General features: G+C 42.6%; 2 protein-coding genes across 3 annotated transcripts in view; one reads left to right on the top strand and one right to left on the bottom strand.

Moving 5' to 3' along the window:
• Bmx (BMX non-receptor tyrosine kinase) overlaps positions 1-7,704 on the top strand; it is a 65,510-nt gene extending 57,806 nt beyond the window's left edge. The window contains exons 18-19 of the mRNA XM_038316558.1: positions 2,822-2,979; positions 6,896-7,704. Of these exons, the coding sequence (XP_038172486.1) occupies positions 2,822-2,979; positions 6,896-6,970 (233 nt within the window). The 3' untranslated portion in view covers positions 6,971-7,704. The remainder of the gene's footprint in view (positions 1-2,821; positions 2,980-6,895) is intronic.
• A 5,321-nt stretch (positions 7,705-13,025) lies between these two features.
• The window catches only part of Ace2 (angiotensin converting enzyme 2), a 50,075-nt gene continuing 39,403 nt past the window's right edge, over positions 13,026-23,697 (bottom strand). For both annotated transcript variants that reach the window (XM_038316301.1, XM_038316302.1), the window contains 4 exons: positions 22,068-22,165; positions 19,170-19,286; positions 16,020-16,214; positions 13,026-13,964 (listed from right to left, as the gene is read on the bottom strand). In XM_038316301.1, coding sequence (XP_038172229.1) covers positions 13,856-13,964; positions 16,020-16,214; positions 19,170-19,286; positions 22,068-22,165 — 519 coding nt within the window. In that variant the 3' untranslated portion in view covers positions 13,026-13,855. The remainder of the gene's footprint in view (positions 13,965-16,019; positions 16,215-19,169; positions 19,287-22,067; positions 22,166-23,697) is intronic.

Genomic DNA, 23,697 nt, shown 5'->3' with positions numbered 1-23,697 from the left:
CTTAATGTAAATAGTAGACTTGACCCTGTGATGTCTTTGGCTTTGGGTAAGTCCTCTTTCCTTTACTTTAAGTAACACATGGCAGAACCAATTTAGCAAAAGAAACGATATATTTTTGGCTCATGGTGTTGAAGGTTCCAGTCTGCACTCTGACCCATTGCTCGGTGTCTGTGGTGAGGTGTTCAGGGACAGAGTAGAGGCTGTGACAGGAGCAACACTGCTCGCCTTGTGACCAAGAGGAAGAGGAGAGATGGAAAGGAGATGCTGCTGTCTCATCTCCCCTTCAGGAAATTCTCCACAAGACTGTAAGGTCTCTTCTATTTCCCACACCTCAAAGGCACCAGACTGGGAGTCAAGCCTCCAAACCACAGCGAACACTTACCTTGTTTCAAGTCATCTTGCTAAAATTAGCGTTTTAGATCAGGATTTGGGAAACCACAGTCCTGGACAAAACTAGGTGCCCTGTTTCTGTAAATAAAGTTTTATTGGTCACAGGCATGACCATTCATTTCCATGTTGTCTGTGGCCGATTTTGAGCTAAAACAGAGTAATTAATTGGCACAGATACCATTTGACTCATAGTCTAAGATACTTACCATTGCATATTTCTATAGAAATTTGATAACCACAATTTTCTTAAAATGTTCAGATTAAAATTTACTCTCTCAAGCTACATGACAAGACACACCTGTAGTCCTGGACCTCAGGTGCTGAGGCAGGAGGATCAGGAGTTCTAGGCCAGGCTGAGGAACTTAAGACCTGTCTCAGAACAATAGCAAACGTTTGACTAGTTGTGTTGGTTGAGTTAGCAGTATAGCTCTGAGGCAAAGCATTTGACTTGGGTGTTCAAGGCCCTGATTTGATCCTAGCACTGCAAAAACAGACAAACAAACAAAAACAAAAGAAGAGAAGCCAAATTCTGTAGAAGTGGTTATGAAATGGTTTAAAATGTTGTGAATCATAATGCAAATATCTGATATATAGGATATCTGATATGTGACCCCTGTGAAAGGGTTATTTGACCCCCAAAGGAGTCGAGAACCACTGCTTTAAACAATGAGCCAGGTTCAAAACCCTGGACAACACACATATTCAGAAAGAAGACAATCGCTTAAGTTGCGATTCTGTCAATTGTCAGAGTTTGGGGTTTTTTAAAGTATGTTGATAGAATCATGACTGTTTTCAACAACTATCTGGTAGGTACAGGATAAGTAAGTCAAATTATCGACAAGTAACAAAGTAGAACAAATAGAACCAAGAAATATTTCAGGCGTGTCTTAGTCCAGAGGTGCAATTTCATTTACCATGTAGCACATGCAAGACAACTTGGGGAAAGAAAACTTTAGTTATCAGTTTATTTTTCTGTTCCAACTAGATATTAAAAATAAATATTCCCTTTCAAAAAGTATAAAGGTAACCAAATGGGCACCCCACAAGGCAAAGTAACACAGATACTACTTTTGGGTTAAGTTTGGCCCTTGTTGTCAAAACTAGTTTCATATCTATGTACCAATTGCTATGCCTTCTGAATATTATTCTTGAAATCTGTAACCTCATTCAATAGTTACAATTTGTTTTTGACCGAAGGCAGCATTGCCCAACCTGATTATCCACCTCATGAAACAAGTTGCAGTTGTCTTCCAGCCGTGGACAGATAGTAAATCTATTCTTAAGTCATTTACTCCTGCTGTGGATATTCAAAATGAATTGGGGCTTCTGAAAGCCCCTCTCCAAGAATACTTTCCCTCCCCCAGTTATTTTGTGTGGTGCTACCAGACTTGGAATGCATGAGCAGTCTTGCCAAGAGAGAGTTGTGAGGGAGTCTCACTCTTTTGTGGAACTGGTTTAGAATATGTGTTTAAAGGAAGAGACATCACAAGGCGGAAGACTGCTTTATTATATTTTACATAAAATCTGTAGCCTATAACTCAAAGTTTGGCGTTTGAGAGCAATTGTCTTCTTTCTGAATATGTGTGTTGTCCAGGGTTTTGAACCTGGCTCATTGTTTAAAGCAGTGTTTCTCTACTTCTTTGGGGGTCAAATAACCCTTTCACAGGGGTCACATTTCAGATATCCTATATATCAGATATTTGCATTATGATTCACAACAGTAGCAAAATTATAGTTATGAAGTAGCAATGAAAATAATCGTATGGTTGGGGGGTCATCATAGCATGAGGAACTGTATTAAAGGGCACAGCATTAGGAAGACTGAGAACCACTGCTTTAGCATCTGTGTCCTTGGAGAGGATGGGCAGACGAGCCTTGAGTGCATGTTCCCAAGGCAATAGCCTGTGGCTTTTACCGGATTGCCAAATGGTGCAGACTGTGGAATAAGCAGCCATTGTTCCAGCTTTAACCTTCCTACCAAACGATAACTTAGCTTCGCAGAAAGAAAAGGCAAGGACCTCATTGCTCATAAGTGTTGGGTAGTGGCTTACCACCCAGTTTGTTACCCGTGGGAGGCTGCAGGAAACCCCAAGTACCTTCCCGAAGCGTCCCACAAACCTCGGCTCCAAGCGACTCCCACAGATTTTGCCATTTTCTGATTTTCTGACAAGCATGGAGTGTGTGTGTGTGTGGGGGGGGGGGGGTTCTGAAGAAATACAGGAACACCTAGACTGCAGAAGTGATACTCAAAGCCCACCATCCATGCCCCATGCCCTCCCCTTTTCGCTGGGCCTTGTTTCCCAGAAATCCCTTGCTCCGGCTCATGGCTGTCTGGTCCTGTGATAGGACGTTCCTTCCACAAGCCCTGGGCCTTCTGACACAGGCTCTCTTTCTTTTCCGGCTGCTGGGGCTGTCCCCGGATGCACTACAGGGATCCTGATGTGGGAGGTGTTTAGTCTGGGGAAGCAACCCTATGACTTATATGATAACTCCGAGGTGGTTGTGAAGGTCTCCCAGGGCCACAGACTCTACCGGCCCCAGCTGGCATCCGACACCATCTACCAAATCATGTACAGCTGCTGGCATGAGGCAAGTATACCCCTAAGCAGGCCGGAACTGGGCGGGGCGGGGGTGGGGCGGGGGGCGGGTTCGCTGGAGGTGAGGGAAAGTGCCTGCCACAGAGAAGTCGGGAGTGGTTCTGGATCATGTTTGTAATGTAAAAAAAAAAAAAAAAAAAATCAAGGCAGGGCCGGAGAGATAGCTCAGTGGTTAAGAGCACTGGCTGCTCTTCGAGAGGTCCTGAGTTCAATTCCCAGCACCCACACCACGGTGGCTCCCGAACATCTGTAGTGGGATCTGACACCCTATCCTGGCAGAAAGTCAATAGAGTGCTCATGCACAGAAAATAAATAAATAAATCTTTAAAAAAGAAATCAAGGCAGTTGACAGTTTACTGAAGAACCGATAGTACTGCTGTAAGAACTTTATAAATATGAACTCACCAGAAAACACCCTAGTGCATAGGGTGAGGAAATAGGAGCCTAGGGAAGTTAAGTGACTTACCTGAAGTCACGCAGTTATTACGGAGGCTGGCTGCTGCCAGTGTCTTCACTATTTTTTTTCTTTTTGAAACATTTGTTTGTTTGTTTGTTTGGTTGGTTGGTTGGTTGGTTGGTTGGTTGGTTTAGTTTGGCTCCGTTTGTTTTTTTTCTAGAGGTTTCTCTGTGTAGCCCTGCTCTATCCTGGAATTCACGCTGTAGACAAGGCTGGCCTCAAACTCAGAATATCTGCCTGCCTCAGCCTCCCAAGTGCTGGGATTAAAGGTGTGAACCACCACTGTCCAGCTATTTTTTTGTTGTTGTTTTTGAGATTATAATTACATTTCTCCTTTGTCTTTCCTCCCTCCACATCTTCCCATATATCCCCCTTCAAATTCATGGCTTCATCTTCCACTTATTGTTATTACATGCACATATGTATATGTATATACATATACAGTCCTAAATATAACCTATTTAGTCATGTAAAGTTGCTTGTATATATGTTTTCAGGGCTGACTGTCAGGCATTGGACAACCAATTGGTGTGCTCTTCCCTGGGGAAGACCGCCTTTCCCACTCCCAGCTTTCCTCAGTTGCCTAGAAATTTTTGCATGGGGTTGAGGCCTCACTCTTAACAAAATTATAAAATCTCTACTCAACCCAAAGCTGCATGATAGCAACATCTAATCACATACACAAATCACCTGAAAGGCGGCTTCTGCTTCTGCTTCTGCTTCCTCTTCTTCTTCTTCTTCTTCTTCTTCTTCTTCTTCTTCTTCTTCTCCTTCTCCTTCTCCTTCTCCTTCTCCTTCTCCTTCGTCTTCGTCTTCATCTTCATCATCATCTTCTTCTTCCTCTTCATCTCCCCACCCCACCTTCGAGTGCCCAAAGCACCAAATAACTTGAAATGGATGTGGGCCTAAAATGGAGGCAATTCCATCACAAATAGCTTTAGCTTTGATGTTAAAACAACTAACTGGGGCAGTCAGGTCTGAGGTTCCACTATTTCCTTCACTGACCCCAAAGTCTTCTCACATGTACCCACACTGTGTGGGGGTGGGTGGCTGTGCAGCAAACATCAAGAAGTTCATAATTATGTACCCAAATAAAACCAAAAAAAAAAAAAAACAGAAAGGAACATGGAGCTCAGAGAAAGGAGAGCAGCTTCCTGAATGCACTGGTGTCTGAGCCAAATAGGGAATTCTCTTCAGACTTCCCTCGGCATGTGCATAGAGATGGTGCCCAAGCGTGTCCTAATGAGAACAGCACCACAAAGGTGTGGAAGCCGGCCGCAGGCACACTGTTCTCAGCTAGAGCTGTTGTCGGAACGACTGAAAAGAAATAAGTCTGCTCGAGGTTCTGTACCCTGAAGAAGAGGAAGAGGAGGAGGACAGGGAGGAAGAGGAAGAGAGATTCGAGTTTTATATGTATTGTGAAGCTGTTGAAACATCTTGAGCAGTACGAAAATGAAACTTTAAAAATATTTATTTTTATTTTATTGTGTTTCTTATAAATAGCATGAACTATGCATACAGTTTTATAATGTTTGTCCAGTTGTTGGAAGCACTGTTTACCAAAAGACCGTCAAGAGATAAGGCGCCACCTTAATGGCAGTGAGAGGCCACGCTAATATTATCCTACATTTCCATGCAGAATAATAGTGATTTATTTGGGGACTTCCTCTTCTGTGGTCTAGTCTTTCTATGCCAGCACCATACTATTTTAATTATATCCTGGTACATAGCAAGTGAAGTCTTCTGCAATGTTAAAATATCATGTACTATATATAGTTTATTGTACTTTACAACTTCCTAGCCATTTCGCAAATTCATAATCTGTGAAATAAAATTCATCTAGCTTAAGAGAAATCCATTCACATCTTTAAGATTGTATTTCCTTTTTATTTTAACTGGAGACATTCTGCATCTCCATGACACTGACATACGGTGCTGGAGGGCAAAGGAGAGTTGTTTCTTAATATATATTCCAATATGCATGTGTACCTTTTCAACTTTTTCCTTGTTTGGAGGTTCACTTTTAAGAATCTGATTTCGGTATTGCCTCTGTTATAAATGATGCGTTCCATCATATTTTCAGACTGGTTACTACTGGATATTTGATTTTATTTGTTAATTTTTTTACCCTGCCCACCTATCAAAATCCTTTCTTTTTCATGGAAGTCTGTAGTTAGTCCTCTTTTTTTTTAATTACAACACTTTGTCCTATTAGCTCAGGCTTCTTATTAACTAACTCTTACATCTGAAATTGACCCTTTTTTATTATCTGTGTATCACCATGAGGCTGTGGCTTACTGGTAAGGTTTCAGGGTGTCTGTGTCCTTCATCAGCTACAGGCAGAGTCAGGGAGACATCATGTAGTTAGTCCTCTTTTATTTCTCAGCATATAATTCTGTTTTCTTTGCTAATTCTTGGGTCTGGTTTTTGCTTTCTGGGTGCACGGATGAGTAATTTCAACATGATCTTAAGAATAGTGAATACAGAAGTCACACTTGCCTTATTCCTAATCTCCGTGGGAAGGTCTATGGTGTTTCCACACTTCAAAAGGCACTAACAGTTGAGTGTGGTACACATTCCACATTCCTTGAATCGTAGCAATTAGGGGGCAGCGGCAGAGCAAATCTCTTTAAGTTTGAGGTCAGCCTAGTCTCTATATCAAGTTCCAGGTCAGATAGGGCTACTCAGTGAGACCCTCTCTCAAATGAAAAAGAATGTCACTTACATTAGGACTGAAGTGTGCATGTTTTATATATTGTTTGTGCGTGCGTGCATGTGTGTCTGTGTGTGTGTCTCTGTCTCTCTCTGTCTCTCTCTGTCTCTGTCTCTGTCTCTCTCTCTCTCTCTCTCTCTCTCTCTCTCTCTCTGTGTGTGTGTGTGTGTGTGTGTGTGTGTGTGTATACTATGAATGTAGGTATTCTGCTGCCATGGTAAGTCTGTGTCTGGTGTCAGCCCTTACCATCCACCTTGCTTGATACAGAATCTCATTTGCTGTTGTATACACCAAACAAGTTGACCTGTGAGTTCCCAGGCATTCTCCTGCCTCCAATTCCCATTTTGCCATAGGAGGGCTGACATCACAGAGACTCTTGTCACGTATCTGGCTTTTCTGTGGGTTTTGAAAATTGGAACTTGTAGGGCAAGTGCTTTTCCCCACCTCAGCCCTATATCGTTGTCATTTTAATGTTTGAGTAAGGGTCTCGTGTAGCCCAGGCTGGCCTCAAACTTGCGGTACAGCTGGGAAAGACTTTGAACATTTGATCCTCCCGCCTCTTCCTCCCAAATCCTCAGATTACAGATGTGTGCCACCGCACCTGGCTAACGTGGTGCAGAGAACCGAAGCTAGGGTGTCCTGCATGCTAGACGAGCTGAGGCACACCCCCGGCCCCGAAACTGTTCCTTTGAATGAAAACTTTCAGCATCTAACACATCAGCGTTTTCTTTTATTTAGCTTCCAGAAAAACGGCCCACATTTCAGCAGCTCCTATCTGCCATGGAACCACTTCGGGAACAAGATAAACCGTGAAGAGCATCTTGGGAATATTGAAGGGAATGAGTATAGACGGTGACCAACACTCTGAGTCTTTTTAAGGGAAGTAGAAAGGCACAATGTGATTGAGCTACTTAATAATGTCTGATGCATTGTTTATCTCTTATATTAGTTACAAAAAAGGGAGAAAGCAAGATATTTCTTTGAATTTTTGATCGAATTGTTCATTTTGTTTGTGCTACATTTTATGTTCTACTCCGCAGCCTATGGTAGACATCCATTTCTAGATTGCAGTTGGGGAAGGGTGTGTCCTGTGTGTAAAGACGGAGCAGAACTGAAAAGATGATTTGTTGAGAACTCACTTTGTCTCTGTCGGCACAAGTGTGATAATTAAATATCCTTCCAAGAACAAGAATCTGTGTACATTTGCCTCTGTATGAGAAATGTCTCCAGCGTTTGAATACTTGGTCCCCAGTTTGTGCCATTGTTTGGGGGAAGCATAGGAGGTGTGGCTTTGGTGGAGGAATTATGTCAATGGGGGCAGGCTTCATTTGTAGTTTATTCTCTCTGCTTCTTGCTTACAGTTCAAGATACGCTCTCAAAAGTTTAAGAGATGGCTCAGTGGTTAAGACCACATGGCTGTTCTTCCAGAGGACCTGGGTTCAATTCCCAGCACCTACATGGTGGCTCACAACCATCTGTAACTTTAGTTTTAGGGTATCAGATACCCTCTTCTGGCCTTCATGGACACCAGGTACACGTGTGGTCTATCAACATATATGCAGGCAAAAGACCTATTCACATCTTTACAAAACCATCAAGGATGTGAACTCTCAGCCTCCTGCTCTATCTATCATCCTGCAAGCTGCCTCTGTCCTGTCATTATGAATTCTAGCCCTCTAGAACTGTTAAGTCAAAATAAAGTCTTTCTTCTCTAAGTTGCCTTGTCGTAGTCTTTTTATTACAGAACGGGAAAGCAACTAAAGCAATATACAAATGATCTCAAAGTCAAGCATGTTTGAGAGCCAAACGGAGAGTGGATCGAAACACAGATTCCTAGGAAGCACCTTAGAAATGTGTGATGAAGTAGGGCCTGTGAGTTGGTATTCTTCCCAAGCGTCCATGGATGCTGAACTGCCCTGCGGGACCTCATTATGTTGCAGGATACTGATATATGGTCTGTAACTCCATTTGAATGATACAGTTTCTGCTCCAGACTTAAAACAATGGTACTTCATGTCATCATGTACAGTGCTAGAAAATAATAATATTGAACAATGTGTTGAATATTACTATTGAGCAATGTGTTCCATGTTTCATACAGAGTAAAATTTATTATGAATGATGCTCAGGTGAGAATTTAATGCCTTCTTCCTTCACATTAACCTTCACCATTATCAATCACCACTCAATGAGATGGTGGTTTTGCTAGAGTTAAGACGATCTTACATCCTAATGATGTTATATACTTAAGTTGGGGGTTTGGGGACTTTTGATTCATTTGAAAGATAACTGAAGTTTCTAATTCCGTCTTATATCTTAACACTGAAACAAAAAATAGTATTTTAAATTTTCATAATTTGTATGTGTATGTATGTGCACTGTATTTGTGTAGTACCAACAGAGGCCAGAAGAGGGAGTTTGATTATCTAGAATCACAGTCAGAGATGGTTGTGAGCCACCATATGGGTGCTATGAATCAAATCAGGGTCCTCTAGTTGAGCAGTTCGTGCTCTTAATCACTGATATTCTTACTTTGACTCCTACCACCACCCATTTTTTCCAACCAGTGAGCTCAAATGTCTCCCTTGCTTATTTCCTTCTTGACATTTCCTTAATGATCTTACTATTTCAGCAGAGAATTGACAGGATAATAGTATTCTATCTTTAAAGGAGGCATACAAAGTTCAGTGCATAATGGGTGAATAATGAATGCCGCTTTTCAAATAACCACTAGGACATTTATACATTCATTCCTTTATTTACCGTTCCCTGTGTGCCAAGTTCTTTCCTACTCAAGGGATAAAAGGTACCAAGTGACAGAACCCTTCCTTCACAACCTGCCCAGGCAGCCTGTCCTGCTTTCTGGGGTTTTGTACATCAGGAACCTGTACCATAGACTTTTCTAAAATATAAGATTATTTTATTTTTTTGTGTGTACAAGTGTTTATCTGCATATATGTCTGTGTACCGTGTGCATGTCTGGTGCCAATGGAAGCCAGAAGAGGTTGCTGGATCCCCAGGAACTGGAGTTACAGACACTTAGAATCTGCCATTTGTTTTCTGAGAACTGAACCCAGGTCTTCATCGGCAGCAGGAAGTGTACTTAACCACTGAGCCATCTCTCTAACCCCTCTTCCATAGATTCTTTTTTATTTTTTTTAAAAAGAAAACAAACTGTATTTTTTTTTCATTTTACATACCAATCCTAGTTCCCATTCCCCTCCTCCCATTTCCTCCACTTACCCCCACCCCCACTCCTGATCCACTCTACAGAGAGGGTAAGGCACATTGCTTTGGGAAAGGTTCAAGGCCCTCCCTACTATATCCAGGCTGAGCATGGTATCTATTCAAAGAGAATAGGATCCCAAAAAGCCAGTACACGCAGTAGAGATAAATCCTGGTGCCACTGCCAATGGTCCCTCAGTCTGCTCCAGCCATACAACTGTTACCCACATTCAGAGAGACTAGTTTGGTCCTATGCTGGTTCCTTCCCAGTCCTGCTGGAGTTGGTGAGCTCCCATTAGCTCAGGTAAACTGTTTCAGTGGGTGTCCCCATCATGGTCTTGACCTCTTTGCTCATATTCTCACTCCTCCCACTCTTTAACTGGACTTTGGGAGCTCAGTCCAGTGCTCCAATGCAGGTCTCTAACTCTGTTTCCATCAGTTGCTGGATGAAGGTTCTATGGTGACATTTAAAACAGTCATCAGTCTAACTACAAGGCAAGGCCAGTTCGGGTACCCTCTCCTCTATTGCTTAGGGTCTTAGCTGGGGTCATCCTTGTGGATTCCTGGGAATTTCCCTATTGTCAGGTTTCTTGCTAGCCCCATAATGACTCCCTTAATCAAAATATCTCTTTCCTTGCTCTCATCTCTGTCATTCCTCTATCTCGACTGTCCCATTTCCTCAAGTTCTTCACCTCCCCTTCTCTCCTCCTCTTCCCCTTCTGCACTCCCTGCTCCCCCCACCCCCATGCTCCCAATTTTGTCAGGTGATCTTGTCTATTTTGACTTTCCAGGTGAATTTCTGTATGTTTCTCTTAGGGTTCACCTTGTTACTTAGCTTTTCTAGGATCATGAACTATATAGGCTCAATATCCTTTTACAGTGAACATTCACTTATGAGTGAGTATATACTGTGTTCCATGGATTCTTAACCTTTATTTCTGCCTCTCTCTTGAGATTATCTGATTGTTGCCTTCACTTTTTTATATATGTGATTTTTAAAAAGTCGTTTGTAAAAAGTAGCACATGCTGTTAAAGATGCAAACAATACAGAGTTGTGCACTTTGCAATGAAACTGAAGCCTTGTTTGAAGCTTGATTTCAAAACTCAAGCCAAACAAGAATTTAAGTCGCTGCTAGAAACCTGTGGAGAAAATCAGTACATTTTTGAGAGCCAGCGGCAGAGGAAGAACATTGGTGCTATTTTAAAGCTTGCATGGTGTTTTCAAAATGCTGCTTACGTGTGTTTTTCATCAATTGTTTCCCTAACCCTCCACCCACAGACTTTCTACACTCTCTGAGAAGCGAGACAAGGTGAGAGGATGTGATAAGACACATTCCCAAATGGCAAAGAAGAGAGGCATCCAGAGACAGTCTTTGCTAGGCGGGCTTCAAAAGTCTTGCTGAGCCATTTCTGGTCTGCCAAAAGTGAGATACAAGTCAATGGGTCTAGCAAATTTGTATTATATGTGCTTGAGCTAATAAAGCAAGATTCCAATATGGTAGTTTCTCAGTTTCAGTTCTGACTTGGAAATAAGTGTACAAGGAAGACAGGTTGGACCTAAGGCCTTACCTTTTTGAAAAAAAATTTTGACATTATAATTACATCATTTCTCCTTTCCTTTCCTCCCTTTGGACCTTCCCATGTACCTCCCTTACTTCACAGCAATTTTACTTTGGTGATGGTGGTGGTAGGGGTGGTCTCTCTCTCTCTCTCTCTCTCTCTCTCTCTCTCTCTCTCTCTCTCTCACACACACACACACACACACACTCTTGCTGTGTTTGTACACACACACACACACACACACACACACACACACACACACACACATATATATATATATATCCTTCTCAGCCTGTATAATTTGGCTTGTATATATGTTTTAGGTTTGACCATTTGGTACTGAATAACTAGATCATGCACTCTTCTCTGGGGAAGATTATTTCTTTTGCTCTCAGCATTCCTTAGTACCCTATAGTTCTTTGTCTAGGGCTGAGGCTTCATAAGCTTTCTCCCTTCCACATTAGCAGTGGTAGTGTGTCCTTGTTTGGGTCATGTTTAGGCAGCCATGTTGGTGAGACTTTCTGAGTTTATCTTCTGACCTTTCTTGCAGACATGCAATCTCACAGAAACTCCCTGTTCCTCTGGCTCTGACAACCTTCCCTCCCCCTCTTCCGCAATGTTCCTAAGCCTAAGTCCCTACTTTACCTAAATAGGAACAAATGGACCTCAAGAGGGAGAATAAGACATTGAAAAACACCAAGCAAGAGCAAATTGGCACCTGCTCTTTCTGACGCCATTGCTTTTTTACTAACTCCACTGTCTATTAAATAATTAAACTCCCAGGAAAGAAATACTTTAGATTTAATAAACAAATGTCCCTTGGTTCTCTGAACTCCAATTGCTCTTTTACATAAACATCATTGCTTCCTTATAGCTCATGGGTCAGCAATGTTTGCCTGCAAAAAGCCTTGTGGGCCATAGCTTCTCTAAGTCAGCTCCTCAGCTCAGCTTTGTAGAACAAAAGCAGCCCTATATAATATGAAAATTGATGGGCATGACTGTGTACCAATAAAACTTCATTTATGGACAATGAAATTTGAATTTCATATCATTTTCATGTGCCAGGAAATAGTCTACTTTTCTCCCAACAACTATAAAATATAACACTCATTTTTAACTCAAGGGGTTGGGTATAGTTTGGCCCCAAAATGACAGTTTGTCAACTCTTATCTTAAGTCCCGGTACTGGACCAGCTTTGTACAGCCTGTCCTCTCAGAGGATGCTGCTGCATAGGAGAAGGACCACAGCGTTCACCTGGGGGGCAAAATGATGACTGGCCTGGAGAAGAATTAATTTGGGATGAGAACAGTTTTCTAATTTCCATGTTACAACTAGAGATTGTGTCACGTGCCCATGGGTGCTTTACCATGAATGAAAAGGCTCTTTTGAAGGTGTTGGGTGATAGAATTAGTTCTTATGAAGATTATTTTTTTTTGCACAGTGTTGAAATAAAAAAAAAAAAAACAGAGTGACAGCTTCATAAAGTAAACGTGGCAATTACAAAGGATGTTTAGATAATAGCTTGCAGAAGGCCTTCTTATATTAGGGAAGACAGGACACACACAAGACAACAGGGTGTCAGTAAAATGAGAATGTAAATGAAGGAGAAATGCAATTCTTTGGTGGCCCAGAAGCAAGATCGTAAGGCAGATAGTGATATGGAAGCTTGACTGGAGGGGGCATGGCTCTCGTGCAAAGACACTCTGTCTTTGCTACCTATATATCATATAAATGAAAGATACGAAATAGCTTCAAATGGTTTCACCTGATTTCATGAATCGGTGACCAATTACCATGATCACATCAAATTTACTAAGTACAGAGTCGCTCTAACATAACTTTGGTCTCTATATAGTATGTCAGACATGCTAACTTATTTAATATAGTTTTAATCAATCTCCAGGTAGATAGTACTGTTATGTTAAATAAAAATGTTAAGTTTTTGGTTCCTAACCTGATAATGTATACAATCTGAGCACAAATCTTTTGAACTGATTTTATAATTTCTTGGTCCAAGATGACAACTCTGTCCATAGAATGAATGCCAAAACTAACAGACACATAAGCACACATAAGAGCAGAGGAGTGTACAAATCTAGTAAGTATTTATTGAGGTCTGCTTTGTGGTCATCATTGCTCAGACACTATTAGAGAATACAAAAAATTTCAGAGAATGGGTACCCACTCTGCAGGGTGAATATTCAGCTGGAGTTTCCCTTGACTCCACAGTTCCCAAATAATGGAAGCAAGTTTCTATCAGGCATGCTCTGGGCTCGTGGAATTAATTCCCTGTGCTAGTTGTGCATTGTTAGGGAGATGCTGATCAAGCAGTTTGAAAGAGGAAAGGTCATGTTCTCTACCTGATGTCTGGCTTCTATCTCCTTTGGAGCTGTGCCACCAAAGAAAGGACAATCCATTTCAAGTATCACAGCTAACAAATGGCTACCGTACTTGAAGTAAGTTAATGCAAGGCCACAGAGCATGACACCCACCATCTGTCACACTTGGATCAAAGTGGACAGTGCGTACCATCCTCAACCTCAGCAGTTCCACTGGTTCACATCACAGATTCCATACCAAATCCAATACTTGCTCCCAAGACACATCGTCTCATCTTCCAACTCCAGTTACCCAACAGTGTCTTCTTTTCCATTAGCCCTGGACAGACTGTGAGGCCAAAGACACCTTTCCTCCTTTTACTCTAGTATAAACATCTCTTTTGATAAACAGAAGAGATGTCGAGTCTTAAGGCAGAAATAAATACTGAAAGCAGTGTCAGTGAAGATGCCCACTCAAGTCAGATGCTCTTCAGACAACGTTTACTGAACAGACCATAGTTTTGATAGCTAATGCCATGTATATAATCTTATTTTGTGTACTATGATGCTAGCAATTACATATCATAAAATGACTCTAAAATGAAGTCTGAACATCATCATTGTTTTGGAACCCTGCATTACTTTCTCCTTTACCGATGTCCACAGAGTCATAAGGATTTTCTTCTCTTTTTGTTTCATTTTTCCTGTTAAGTAAAAAACAAAGTCACCTTAATAAAGTGATGTTAGAAAGACACTCACACGGACCAAATGGATGAATACCAAAAAGTTTGCTGGCACCCTGTGCTAAGGATGCTGAGATGGAGAAAAAGGGAACTTTCATAAACTGCTGGTATGTGTATACATGAATTCTGCCTCTGTGAGGACAGTTCAGAAGTATTGATTAAAATCAGAAGCCCATGTTGATTTTTAAGCCAGCCTTTCACGTGCAAGGATTTGTCTTGCAGTGGCATTAGCATACACAAGAAATTGCCCATATTTTTTTATAGACACAAACATTTGGTAATCATGGGAGAGCCCATTACTACAAAATGGAAAACTACATTATCAGGGGAAAAGGAAGTGCTTTGTACAGCCAATCTGGAAACAATCTGAAAATATCTCTAAAACATCCTAAGAGGGAAATAAAAATATGTGGTGCCTACTTCACATATACGAAAAACTGATAACTTTGTTAGAAAGGATTCTCAGAAGCAAAGAATGGCAAAGGAACTTGATGATCCCTCTGCATTTTGAAATTTTTAACTACGTGAATGAACTACCTAGGAAGTGTTTTATGTATGTGAGTTCATGCGTGTAAGTGTGGATTCCTGTATGCTACAGTAGATGTGTGGAGAACAGACAATAACCAGAGCTGATTTTCAACCCCCATCATGATTGAGATGGGGTCTCTTCATTGTTTCTCTGCGGTGCATACCAGGCTAACTGGTCCTTGGACTTATAGGGCTTCTCCTGCCTCTGCCTCCCCTCCCTTGTAAAAGTGTTGGGAATACAGATTACTGAACCTGACTTTCATATGGGTGATGTGCATTCAAGGTCATTTGTCTATACTTGTGAGGCAAGTGATTTTACCCATTTCTACAGCCCCGATTTTTCATATGAAGCTATTTGGTAGAATTGGAAAATCTCTATATTAAAGAAAATTAAGTAAAATATACTCACTCATTCATGAAAAATTCAACTGAGGGTGTTTAAACAACTTAAAACATACATAAAATTTTGTCAGGTGACTCAAAATACTAACTTATTTAACAAGTCCAACAAAGATTGATGTGGGAGAGTCTTCTGTTTGTGTTGATCTCATTTGTTAATAAAGAAACTGCCTTGGCCAGCCCTTAGGTGGGCAGAGTAGACAGAACAGGAAGAAGGAAGTGAGGTAGATGGCTCAGTCAGATGTCACACCTCTCCTAAGTTAGTCAGACCACCATGCCTTGCCTCTCTGGGGCAGACTGCCGTGCCTCTCCTCAGGGAGACAGACGCGATGAAGCTCCGGCCCAAGATGGACGTAAGCTAGAATCTTCCCGGTAAGTCACCACTTCGTGGTGCTACACAGATTATTAGATATGGGTTAATCAAGATGTGAGTAAGAGGCTGAAACTAATGGGCCAGGCAGTGTTTAAATGAATACAGTTTGTGTGTTGTTATTTCGGGGCATAAGCTAGCCAGGCGTCCAGGAGCCAGGCAGGACGAAAAGCAGGCCTGCCCTCAGCTCCTCACTACAAAAGATCAATTCTCTCTCAAGCCGAACAAAAATCTAATTGTAACACAAAAGTAGAAATCAGGTCTCTTGTGATTAGAACCCTCAATCAACTCACAGGACTAGAAAAGTATTAGAGGATGTCTGGCCGTGAACTAAAAGGATGCGAAGTTTAATTTACCTAAAAAGTAAAGAGTAGTAGTTTGAAGCATATCTTTGGGGTCATTCTTAGGTGGCATCACAGTTCAAACCCCGCCTCAGTCCATCCTATGGGGATGAAGCAAGGCTCACGAGTGAGGACAATCCCTTACTAGTTTGGAGTCGGGAGGTGACACGGTGGTTAGGATGCAGCTTACAACAGCATGCCAATAACTCCCAGGCTAGACATCCAGCCTATGACCTTACTAAGAAGGCAACGTGCTCACTACATCTTCCAAGTTTCTAAGAGACAGACACATCAGCATAGTCAGGGAGATAAGTGTCCAGGATAGTAATCGGCCTATGTATAGAGTATGCTATGGTATGGTAAGAAAAAGACACTTACTTCTTTCGACCTCTGATCCCAGTGACAATCAAGATGATGATGCCGAGCACTACAAGCCCCATCACGACGCCAAAAACAATCAGCCATATGGTGACAGGAGGCTGGTAAGGTGGCGCAAGTGTTGGGTAAATCCCCAGAAACTCCAGGCTGTTATCATCCAGGCGGAAAATATCATTGATGCGGTCCCTAGAAAAACTATTTGTGAAAGCAGAATATAAGAAAGAGAAGGTTTAGACCAAACGAACTTGGGCCTAGTCGTTTCCTCTTTATCTCATGGTTCCCCAAAGTGGTAAGGCTTATCATGAGCGTGTCCAACTAGAATGTGTGCAGTGGTACCTGCCTGTAAAACCAGCACTCTAGAGGTAAAGGGGGAAGGGTGACACAAATAGCTCCATGTAGCATGATCCAGGATAGTCATGGGAACATAGCAAGACACTGTCTTAAAGAAAAAAGCCATGCAAATTATACACCCAAAATAACACTAAAATCGCCGTAGATCGGGCCAATGGAAAAATACTTTTGATGTCACTTACCTTTTATATCAAGTAATCTGAATTAGGTCTATAAACACCCTCATTTGAAACTTGAGCCGGAAATTTAGAAATGAGGGGGCTGGAGAGCTTCTATAAGAGCTCGTATTGTTCTTCCAAAGGACTTGGGTTGGCTTCTAGTATTAACATTGGGCTCATAGTGCCCATAACTCTAGTCCCAAGGGCGGCTCTGATGCCTTCTTGCCTTCATGGGCACAGCACACGTGCAGCACACATATAAACATGCAGGCATAGACACTAAAGTGTTAAGAGAATAAAGTTGTCATACAAATTAATAGGTTTCGCCAGGTGGTGGTGGTGCACACTTTTAATCCCAGCACTCAGGAGGCAGAGGCAGGCGAATCTCTGGGAGCTCGAGGTCAGCCTGGTCTACAGAGTGAGTTTCAGGACAGCCAGGGCTACACAGAGAAACCCTGCGATGAAAAGCCAAAAATAACAATAGGTTTCACTATGCAGAGGAATTTTAGAAATGGACAAACGGCTGCTCTTTGCTCATGTGTTAAGTACTGAGTTCTAAAAGCCAAGTTAGCGGATTTGGCAAGAATTTCTCAGCTTTCAGAGTGCATCTAAAATTAATTTCCAGCAAACAAAAGAAAAGCATAACGGAATCCCCCTCTTTTATAAATGAAACATGTCTAATACCCAAATTCCCATAGGAGTTTTCCAAACAAAAAGCACTGACTTTGGGAAGTAGCATCGAGGACTAACCCGGGAAAGAGACCTCTGTATCTCTCCAGCACTGAGACAAGTGGCTGAAGTTGATGGAGTCAAAAAGATGAAAACTATTTAGGATAAAAACCAGTGCAATGATGGAACTTTCTGGTTTGTAAACTAAAACGTCTAGCGTCACAGCCTCCTAGCTATAGGTGTGGCTCAGGTGAGAAGGTCAAATTCCAGCAGAGAGGACAAGCAGCCAGCATAGAATTAGCCATAACCCCTGGCAACCTCAAGAGTTCCTCCAGACATTCTAGAAGAGTCGTTGCTAGAAGAGAAAGTTTGAGGATCCCTGCAGCTCAGAGCTGGGAATCCAGGAAGAGCAGGCGCGTCACAAAACTCTCAGCCAGCATTTTGTCTAAGGCAGATACTTGCCTTTTTGGAGGAGGAGACTGAATCTCTGGGCATGATTCAGTCACACACCCCAACCAGTCCAGATTTTCTAGGCACTCCCTATCCAGCAGGTCTAAAAGTTCAATAGACTTCCTGGTGTAGCTCAAGTGCCCCACCTAGTGAGATGCCAGGTACAGGAAGTTTATTAAGCGTTTTTGTGGCAGGCATGGTTGGATTTTTTTTTTTTTTTTTGAGACAAGGTTTCTCTGTGCAACAGAGGCCTGGCTGTCCTGGAACTCACTTTGTAGGCCAGGCTGGCCTCGAACTCACAGAGATCTGCCTGTCTCTGCCTTCCGAGGGCTGGGATTGAAGGTGTCCACCACCACCTGCAGCATTTTTATTTTTATTGTCATTTTTTTAATGACAAAGAAAACCATCCGTCTTCCACACCATCTGTCTCATCTAAAACTTCTGAGGCAAACTGGACAAGTCATTTCGTTTGGATAATCACTGCTCCGCAGTAAATTCCTCTCTCAGCCTGGGAGACAATGGCAAAGGAACCTGATGTTTGCCTGCCTTATTTCCTGCTTTGGGCAGTTCAATAAATCTTTCATAATGTCCCTGTAGCAAATGGTGGCAGTGTGTGCCCATTTCCCTTCTGCACTTTCCAAACATGCCAGCCAAGCTTCCTTTAGCCAGAAATGATTTCCCTTTGCCTGAGACCATTGTCAAGCTAGCGAGACTAAGGAATGAATATCACCCGGAATCGTTTCTCAGACAACGACCAGTGAGAAGCGGTAAATATCCCAGCTCCCTCAGCCTTCCAGCGAGGCAATTCCAGAGCACTTTCTACCATTTCCCAGAGCTGCCTGGCAGGTCTGAGCTCTCATCTTCCTCTCTTCTCTGTCTCCTGTCCAGTTTCCATTGGTGCTTCTTGGGACTGCTTCCCAAATAAACTGTGTTTGCCTAAATCTTTGTGCAAGGACCTGCACCAGGAGCGGTCTCCAATCAAAACAAGTCTCCTGCTACTGGATTACAACAGAACTAAAACCCAAGTTTGTGCAGCCAAAGAGATGGTTCAGCCAGCAAAATGCCTGCTGCGCAAGTTTGAGGACCTGAGTTTTGACCCCTAGCACCCACAGAAAACAGCTGGGTGTGGTAGCACCCAGTCCCCATCCACTCCAGTGCTGGGGCTTGGGGAGAAAGGCATATCCCTGAAGCTCCCTTGACAGCCCAGCTGAGTTGATTAACATCAGGTTTAGTGAGACAACCTGTCTCAAAACACAAAGAGGAAACAGATCAGAAAAGACACTTAATGTCAACCTCCAGCTTCTGCATATGTACCCATGCCATATATGCACACTCACACACAAACCTACATGTACACCACACACACAAGCAACAACCACCACCCAAGTTTGGAGATGCGGTAAAGCATGTACATGGCGTAGAATGATGTCCAGCACCCAAAAAGAGTGCACTAAATGGAAGCTATTGCTGCATTAGCTAACCCCTCCACCTTTAAATGGTTCATGGGAAAGGAAGACCTCACCTGATGGCACTTTCCACTTCACTCCTAGGAATGACGTCAGACACATTTTCGGGAGAAGTGACGAAGAAGTTGAAAGAGACTCTCGGTGTCAAACCACTCACCCGTATATCTTCCACCCTATGACCAAAAAGAAAGAGAAGAAAGAAAAGAAACATGTTTCTTCTTTTCTAATGAGAGAACACAAGAAAGAAAGGAAGTTGTCCCATCCCGTTACCCCACCCCCACCCCCCCCCCCCCCCCGCCATGGCGGAAAGGAGATGAGAGCAAGGTTTCTTGATGAGGAGGTAGAGCGCAGGGCAGGGCAAACATAGGGATGATATGGCCAAAAGAACTGTCCACTTTCCGAAGCACATGAAATGAACGACATAAAAGTTGGGAAACACCCACCCCACCCCCACCCCTGGCGCCCTGGGCATGGTGGCGCACACCTTTAATCCTAGCACTCTGGAGACAGAGGCAGGCGGGTCTCTGTGAGTTCAAGGCCAGCCTAGTCTACAGAGTTCCAGGACAGCCAGAGATACACAGAGAGATCCTGTCCCCAAAACCAAAACAGACAAACAAAAAGTTGTAATACCAACTTTTGGTACTGCTTTTTCCTCCCACCCCCCAAACCCCAAATCCATTCAGTTCTTTTTCATGTCAATGCGAGCATCAAGAGAATCAAGAATGAATCACTGGTGACCTTTGAGTGTGAAAAGCAGCACGGTGGACAGTGACATCTCAGTGTCACAGACAGCTACAGAGTATTAACGCTCTCTAGCCTGGCCCCGCTCAGCAAAGTGTTGGGTGGCATCACTGGATGAAGTCAAAAAGTCTGAATCGCCACACAATGTGACAAGGCCAGGCTCTCAAAGCTACCAGAGTGGCGCTGGTAAAAACCTAAGGCAGATCATGTGGCCATCTATAGTCCTTGGGTGACTACTTGACCTTCTCAAAATAAAAGGCAAAAGCCATGGGATGGCCTTGAGGCCCAAATGAACTTTCTTTGCTCACTTTCACCCAGCTACCCTGTGCAAACACTGCCCTGATCACGTCACCTGTTTGCCCTCTAGCAGATGCTCCCCCTCCCACAATGACCTTCTTGCTATTCCATCGGACTTTGTGCCTTTGTCCCCTAGATGAATTCTTTCTCCCATTGCCTGCACCAGTGGCTTTTCTGCTTCTTAAGGTTGGTGATGTCCTCTCTAACCAACTCGGTAAAAGCTGAACTTTCCTCAGCCCCTTTCCTCGTCCTGATCCTGTGCTTTCCGTCACAGCCCATATTTACAAACTCCCTCTTTCCCCTGTGGTCTCTCTCCTGAAGATGCTTACAGAAGGCAGAAAGCAGAAATGTCTCCCCCCCCTTTTTACTTCTAAGGATGGGGTGAGAGTATATGGAGAGAGAGAGAGACAGAGAGAGAGAGAGAGATTTAATAGCAACCCTTGTCATGCTATCTACAAGTTAAACCACAAGCATTCTAAAAGGAAGTGACCCAAATTGCAACTGTGAAATCAATTTTTGAACTATGCTTATGCAAGCAACCCTAGTTAAGTTCAGTGGTCCCAAATAAATATTTAAGAAAACAATAGAAAAAGAGGTACAAGAGTAGAAGAGTAGGAGAAGGAAGGATTCAGTGGGAGTCAGATGAGAGAACTACAAAACACAGTATGTACATTTATAAAATTGTCAAAGAATTCAGCAAATACAGGTGTCGGCCGGTGGTAGTGCACACCTTTGATCCCAGCACTAGGGAGTCTGAGGCAGGAGGATCTCTTTGAGTTTGAGTTGAGCCCTGGTCTACTGGTGTGGGAAGTCCTTCTGTATATGTGTTTCTTTTATTGATTAATAAAGAAGCTGCTTTCAGACAATGGCTTAATAGAATATAGCCAGGCTGGAAGATATATATATATATATGTATATATATACATATACATATATATATATATATATATATATAGAGAGAGAGAGAGAGAGAGAGAGATTTAATAGCAACCCTTGTCATGCTATCTACAAGTTAAACCACAGGCATTCTAAAAGGAAGTGACCCAAATTGCAAATGTGAAATCAATTTTTGAACCATGCTTATGCAAGCAACCCTAGTTAAGTTCAGTGGCCCCCAAATAAATATTTAAGAAAACAATAGAAAAAGAGGTACAAGAGTAGAAGAGTAGGAGAAGGAAGGATTCAGTGGGAGTCAGATGAGAGAACTACAAAACACAGTATGTACATTTATAAAATTGTCAAAGAATTCAGCAAATACAGGTGTCGGCCGGTGGTAGTGCACACCTTTGATCCCAGCACTAGGGAGTCTGAGGCAGGAGGCTCTCTTTGAGTTTGAGTGCAGCCCTGGTCTACTGGTGTGGGAAGTCCTTCTGTATATGTGTTTCTTTTATTGATTAGTAAAGAAGCTGCTTTCAGACAATGGCTTAATAGAATATAGCCAGGCTGGAAGATATATATATATATATATATATATATATATATATATAGAGAGAGAGAGAGAGAGAGAGAGAGAGAGAGAGAGAGAGAATAGGTGGAGTCAGAGACACCATGGAGCCTCCAGAGGGGAAAGACATGAGCTGTCAGTTGGAATCTTGCCAGTAGGCCATGAGACTCATGGTAAAATATAAAATAATGGAGACGGGTTAATTCTAGATGTAAGAGCAAGCTAGCAATACACTTCAGTGTTTGGCCAAGCAGTGATTTAAATAATATAGTTTCTGTGTGATTATTTCGGGAGTCTGGGCAGCCGGGAAACGAACAAGCAGCCTCCTCCCTACAGTCTTTTACAAAGCAGATGCTAGGACAGCTAGAACTGTTACACGGAGAAACCCCGTCTTGGGGAAAAAATTAAGCATATCTCCTTAGACTCTAGAATAGGGGGATTTTTATTTATAGAACCTAGCGGGTCAACTCACCCAAAAGGAACTGTCTGGTTTTTGTTTGCAAAATGGACTCTCATGGCATATGCAACAGATGCTCGGAACAGGTACATTTCGTTGTCGTTCCATACGTACTGCAAATTCAGAAGAAAGACACCACTCAGTGGGGGAGAGCCAAAAGAGAGGGGGAAACTGAGGACTCCTCGTCACTATTCCAAGGACCCTGACCATCAAGTCTGTGCCCTCCGATGTGAGCACACATCAGCATTTGGTAGTGGGATGCTTCAAAGTGACTACTGACTCTACAAGAAGAGTTTCTGATTAGACCATCTAAGATGAGACCCCAAGAGTCTGTTTATCTACTAAACCCCCACCCCCACCCCCACCCCGGGAGCTAAGGTCAGGAAACCCTCCCTGCTTCAGGAATCACGGCGCCCTTCGGTCCTCTCACTTTGGTTTGATTTGAAATAAGAACCCTAAGTATAGGTTTATAGATGGGAGACAGCCCAAAGCTGTGGGGTTCGCGTGGGCTATCCGTATGTTGTAGGCAACTAAATCTAACATTTACTGTTTTGATAAGTTCTCAGCTATGTGAACCATGCATGGTAGTGCACACTGTAATGCCAGCATTAGGGAGGTAGAGGCAAGAGAATCAGGACTTTAAGGCAAACTTTGGCTACAGAGCAACTTCAAGGCCAACCTGGGCTACACGGGATCTCAAAAACAAAAACAAAAAAAAACAAAAACAAAACAAAAACAAAAACAAAAAAGAGCTCGGGGTTGTGTGCACAGCCCAGTAGAGGTGTCGCCACTCAATATTTCCTCCAGTAGGTGGCAGTAGAGATCAATAGATGACACAGGAATTTCATTTTTTTTTTTTTTTTCCTTTTAGAGAAAAGCAAGACAAAAGCTCTCAAAAGAATTGTTTTCGCCTAAGGATGGTTTTGCCCAGATATGTGAAGGATGGAGTTTATTTTTTAACAGTAATAATGGTACGGTAATGTTCCTAGTAATTTTCTGCCCTGGTACTTCCATAGTTTAAAGCAGTTAAAAGGTAAATTCTTAAAACGATGCCTTAGCGGAGTGGATGTGCACCACAAAATGGCTTGAACCGGGCAGACCTTCTGGCCCTACTGCACATGAGTTCCGAGTGGGCATCTCACTCAGGGATGGGCTTCTGAACGTCACACCAGCAAGGTCTCGCGGAAAGGGAATATGGCCTCACATGCCCAGACGAGAGATCTGCTGCCTCTCCTGACCTGCCAGGAGCACTTTCAATGTGGTAGGCCAGGGAGGAACTAATCAAAGTGAAGAGAGATACTCTCGTGGGCCTGCAATGCGCATTCAGACAAAAGAGTGTGAACTCAGAGTGGAGAAGCAGATGGGCTTGTGTTTGTGCACTTGCTTTCTCAGCGCCTACTCTTTTCAGTTCAGGGACAGAAAGGGGAGGACAGGAGGAGAGGAACCGGGAGGAGTAGAGAGAGGGGAAAGTGTACCCAGAATATATCGTATGAGAAAAGAATCGATTTTCAATAAAAAATAAAAAATAATTGCTTTCTTTTGTTTCCATTTTTAATGCATTATTTATAATGTGGTGTCTTCTTTAGCAAAGTTATTTTTCAAGTCTTGGGAAATATTTAACTTCTCCGGATATGGGGAGGTAGAA

This window comes from Arvicola amphibius, chromosome X (genome assembly GCF_903992535.2).
Source record: "Arvicola amphibius chromosome X, mArvAmp1.2, whole genome shotgun sequence".
Lineage (NCBI taxonomy): Eukaryota > Metazoa > Chordata > Mammalia > Rodentia > Cricetidae > Arvicola > Arvicola amphibius.
This window is presented reverse-complemented; position numbering and strand designations above follow the sequence as displayed.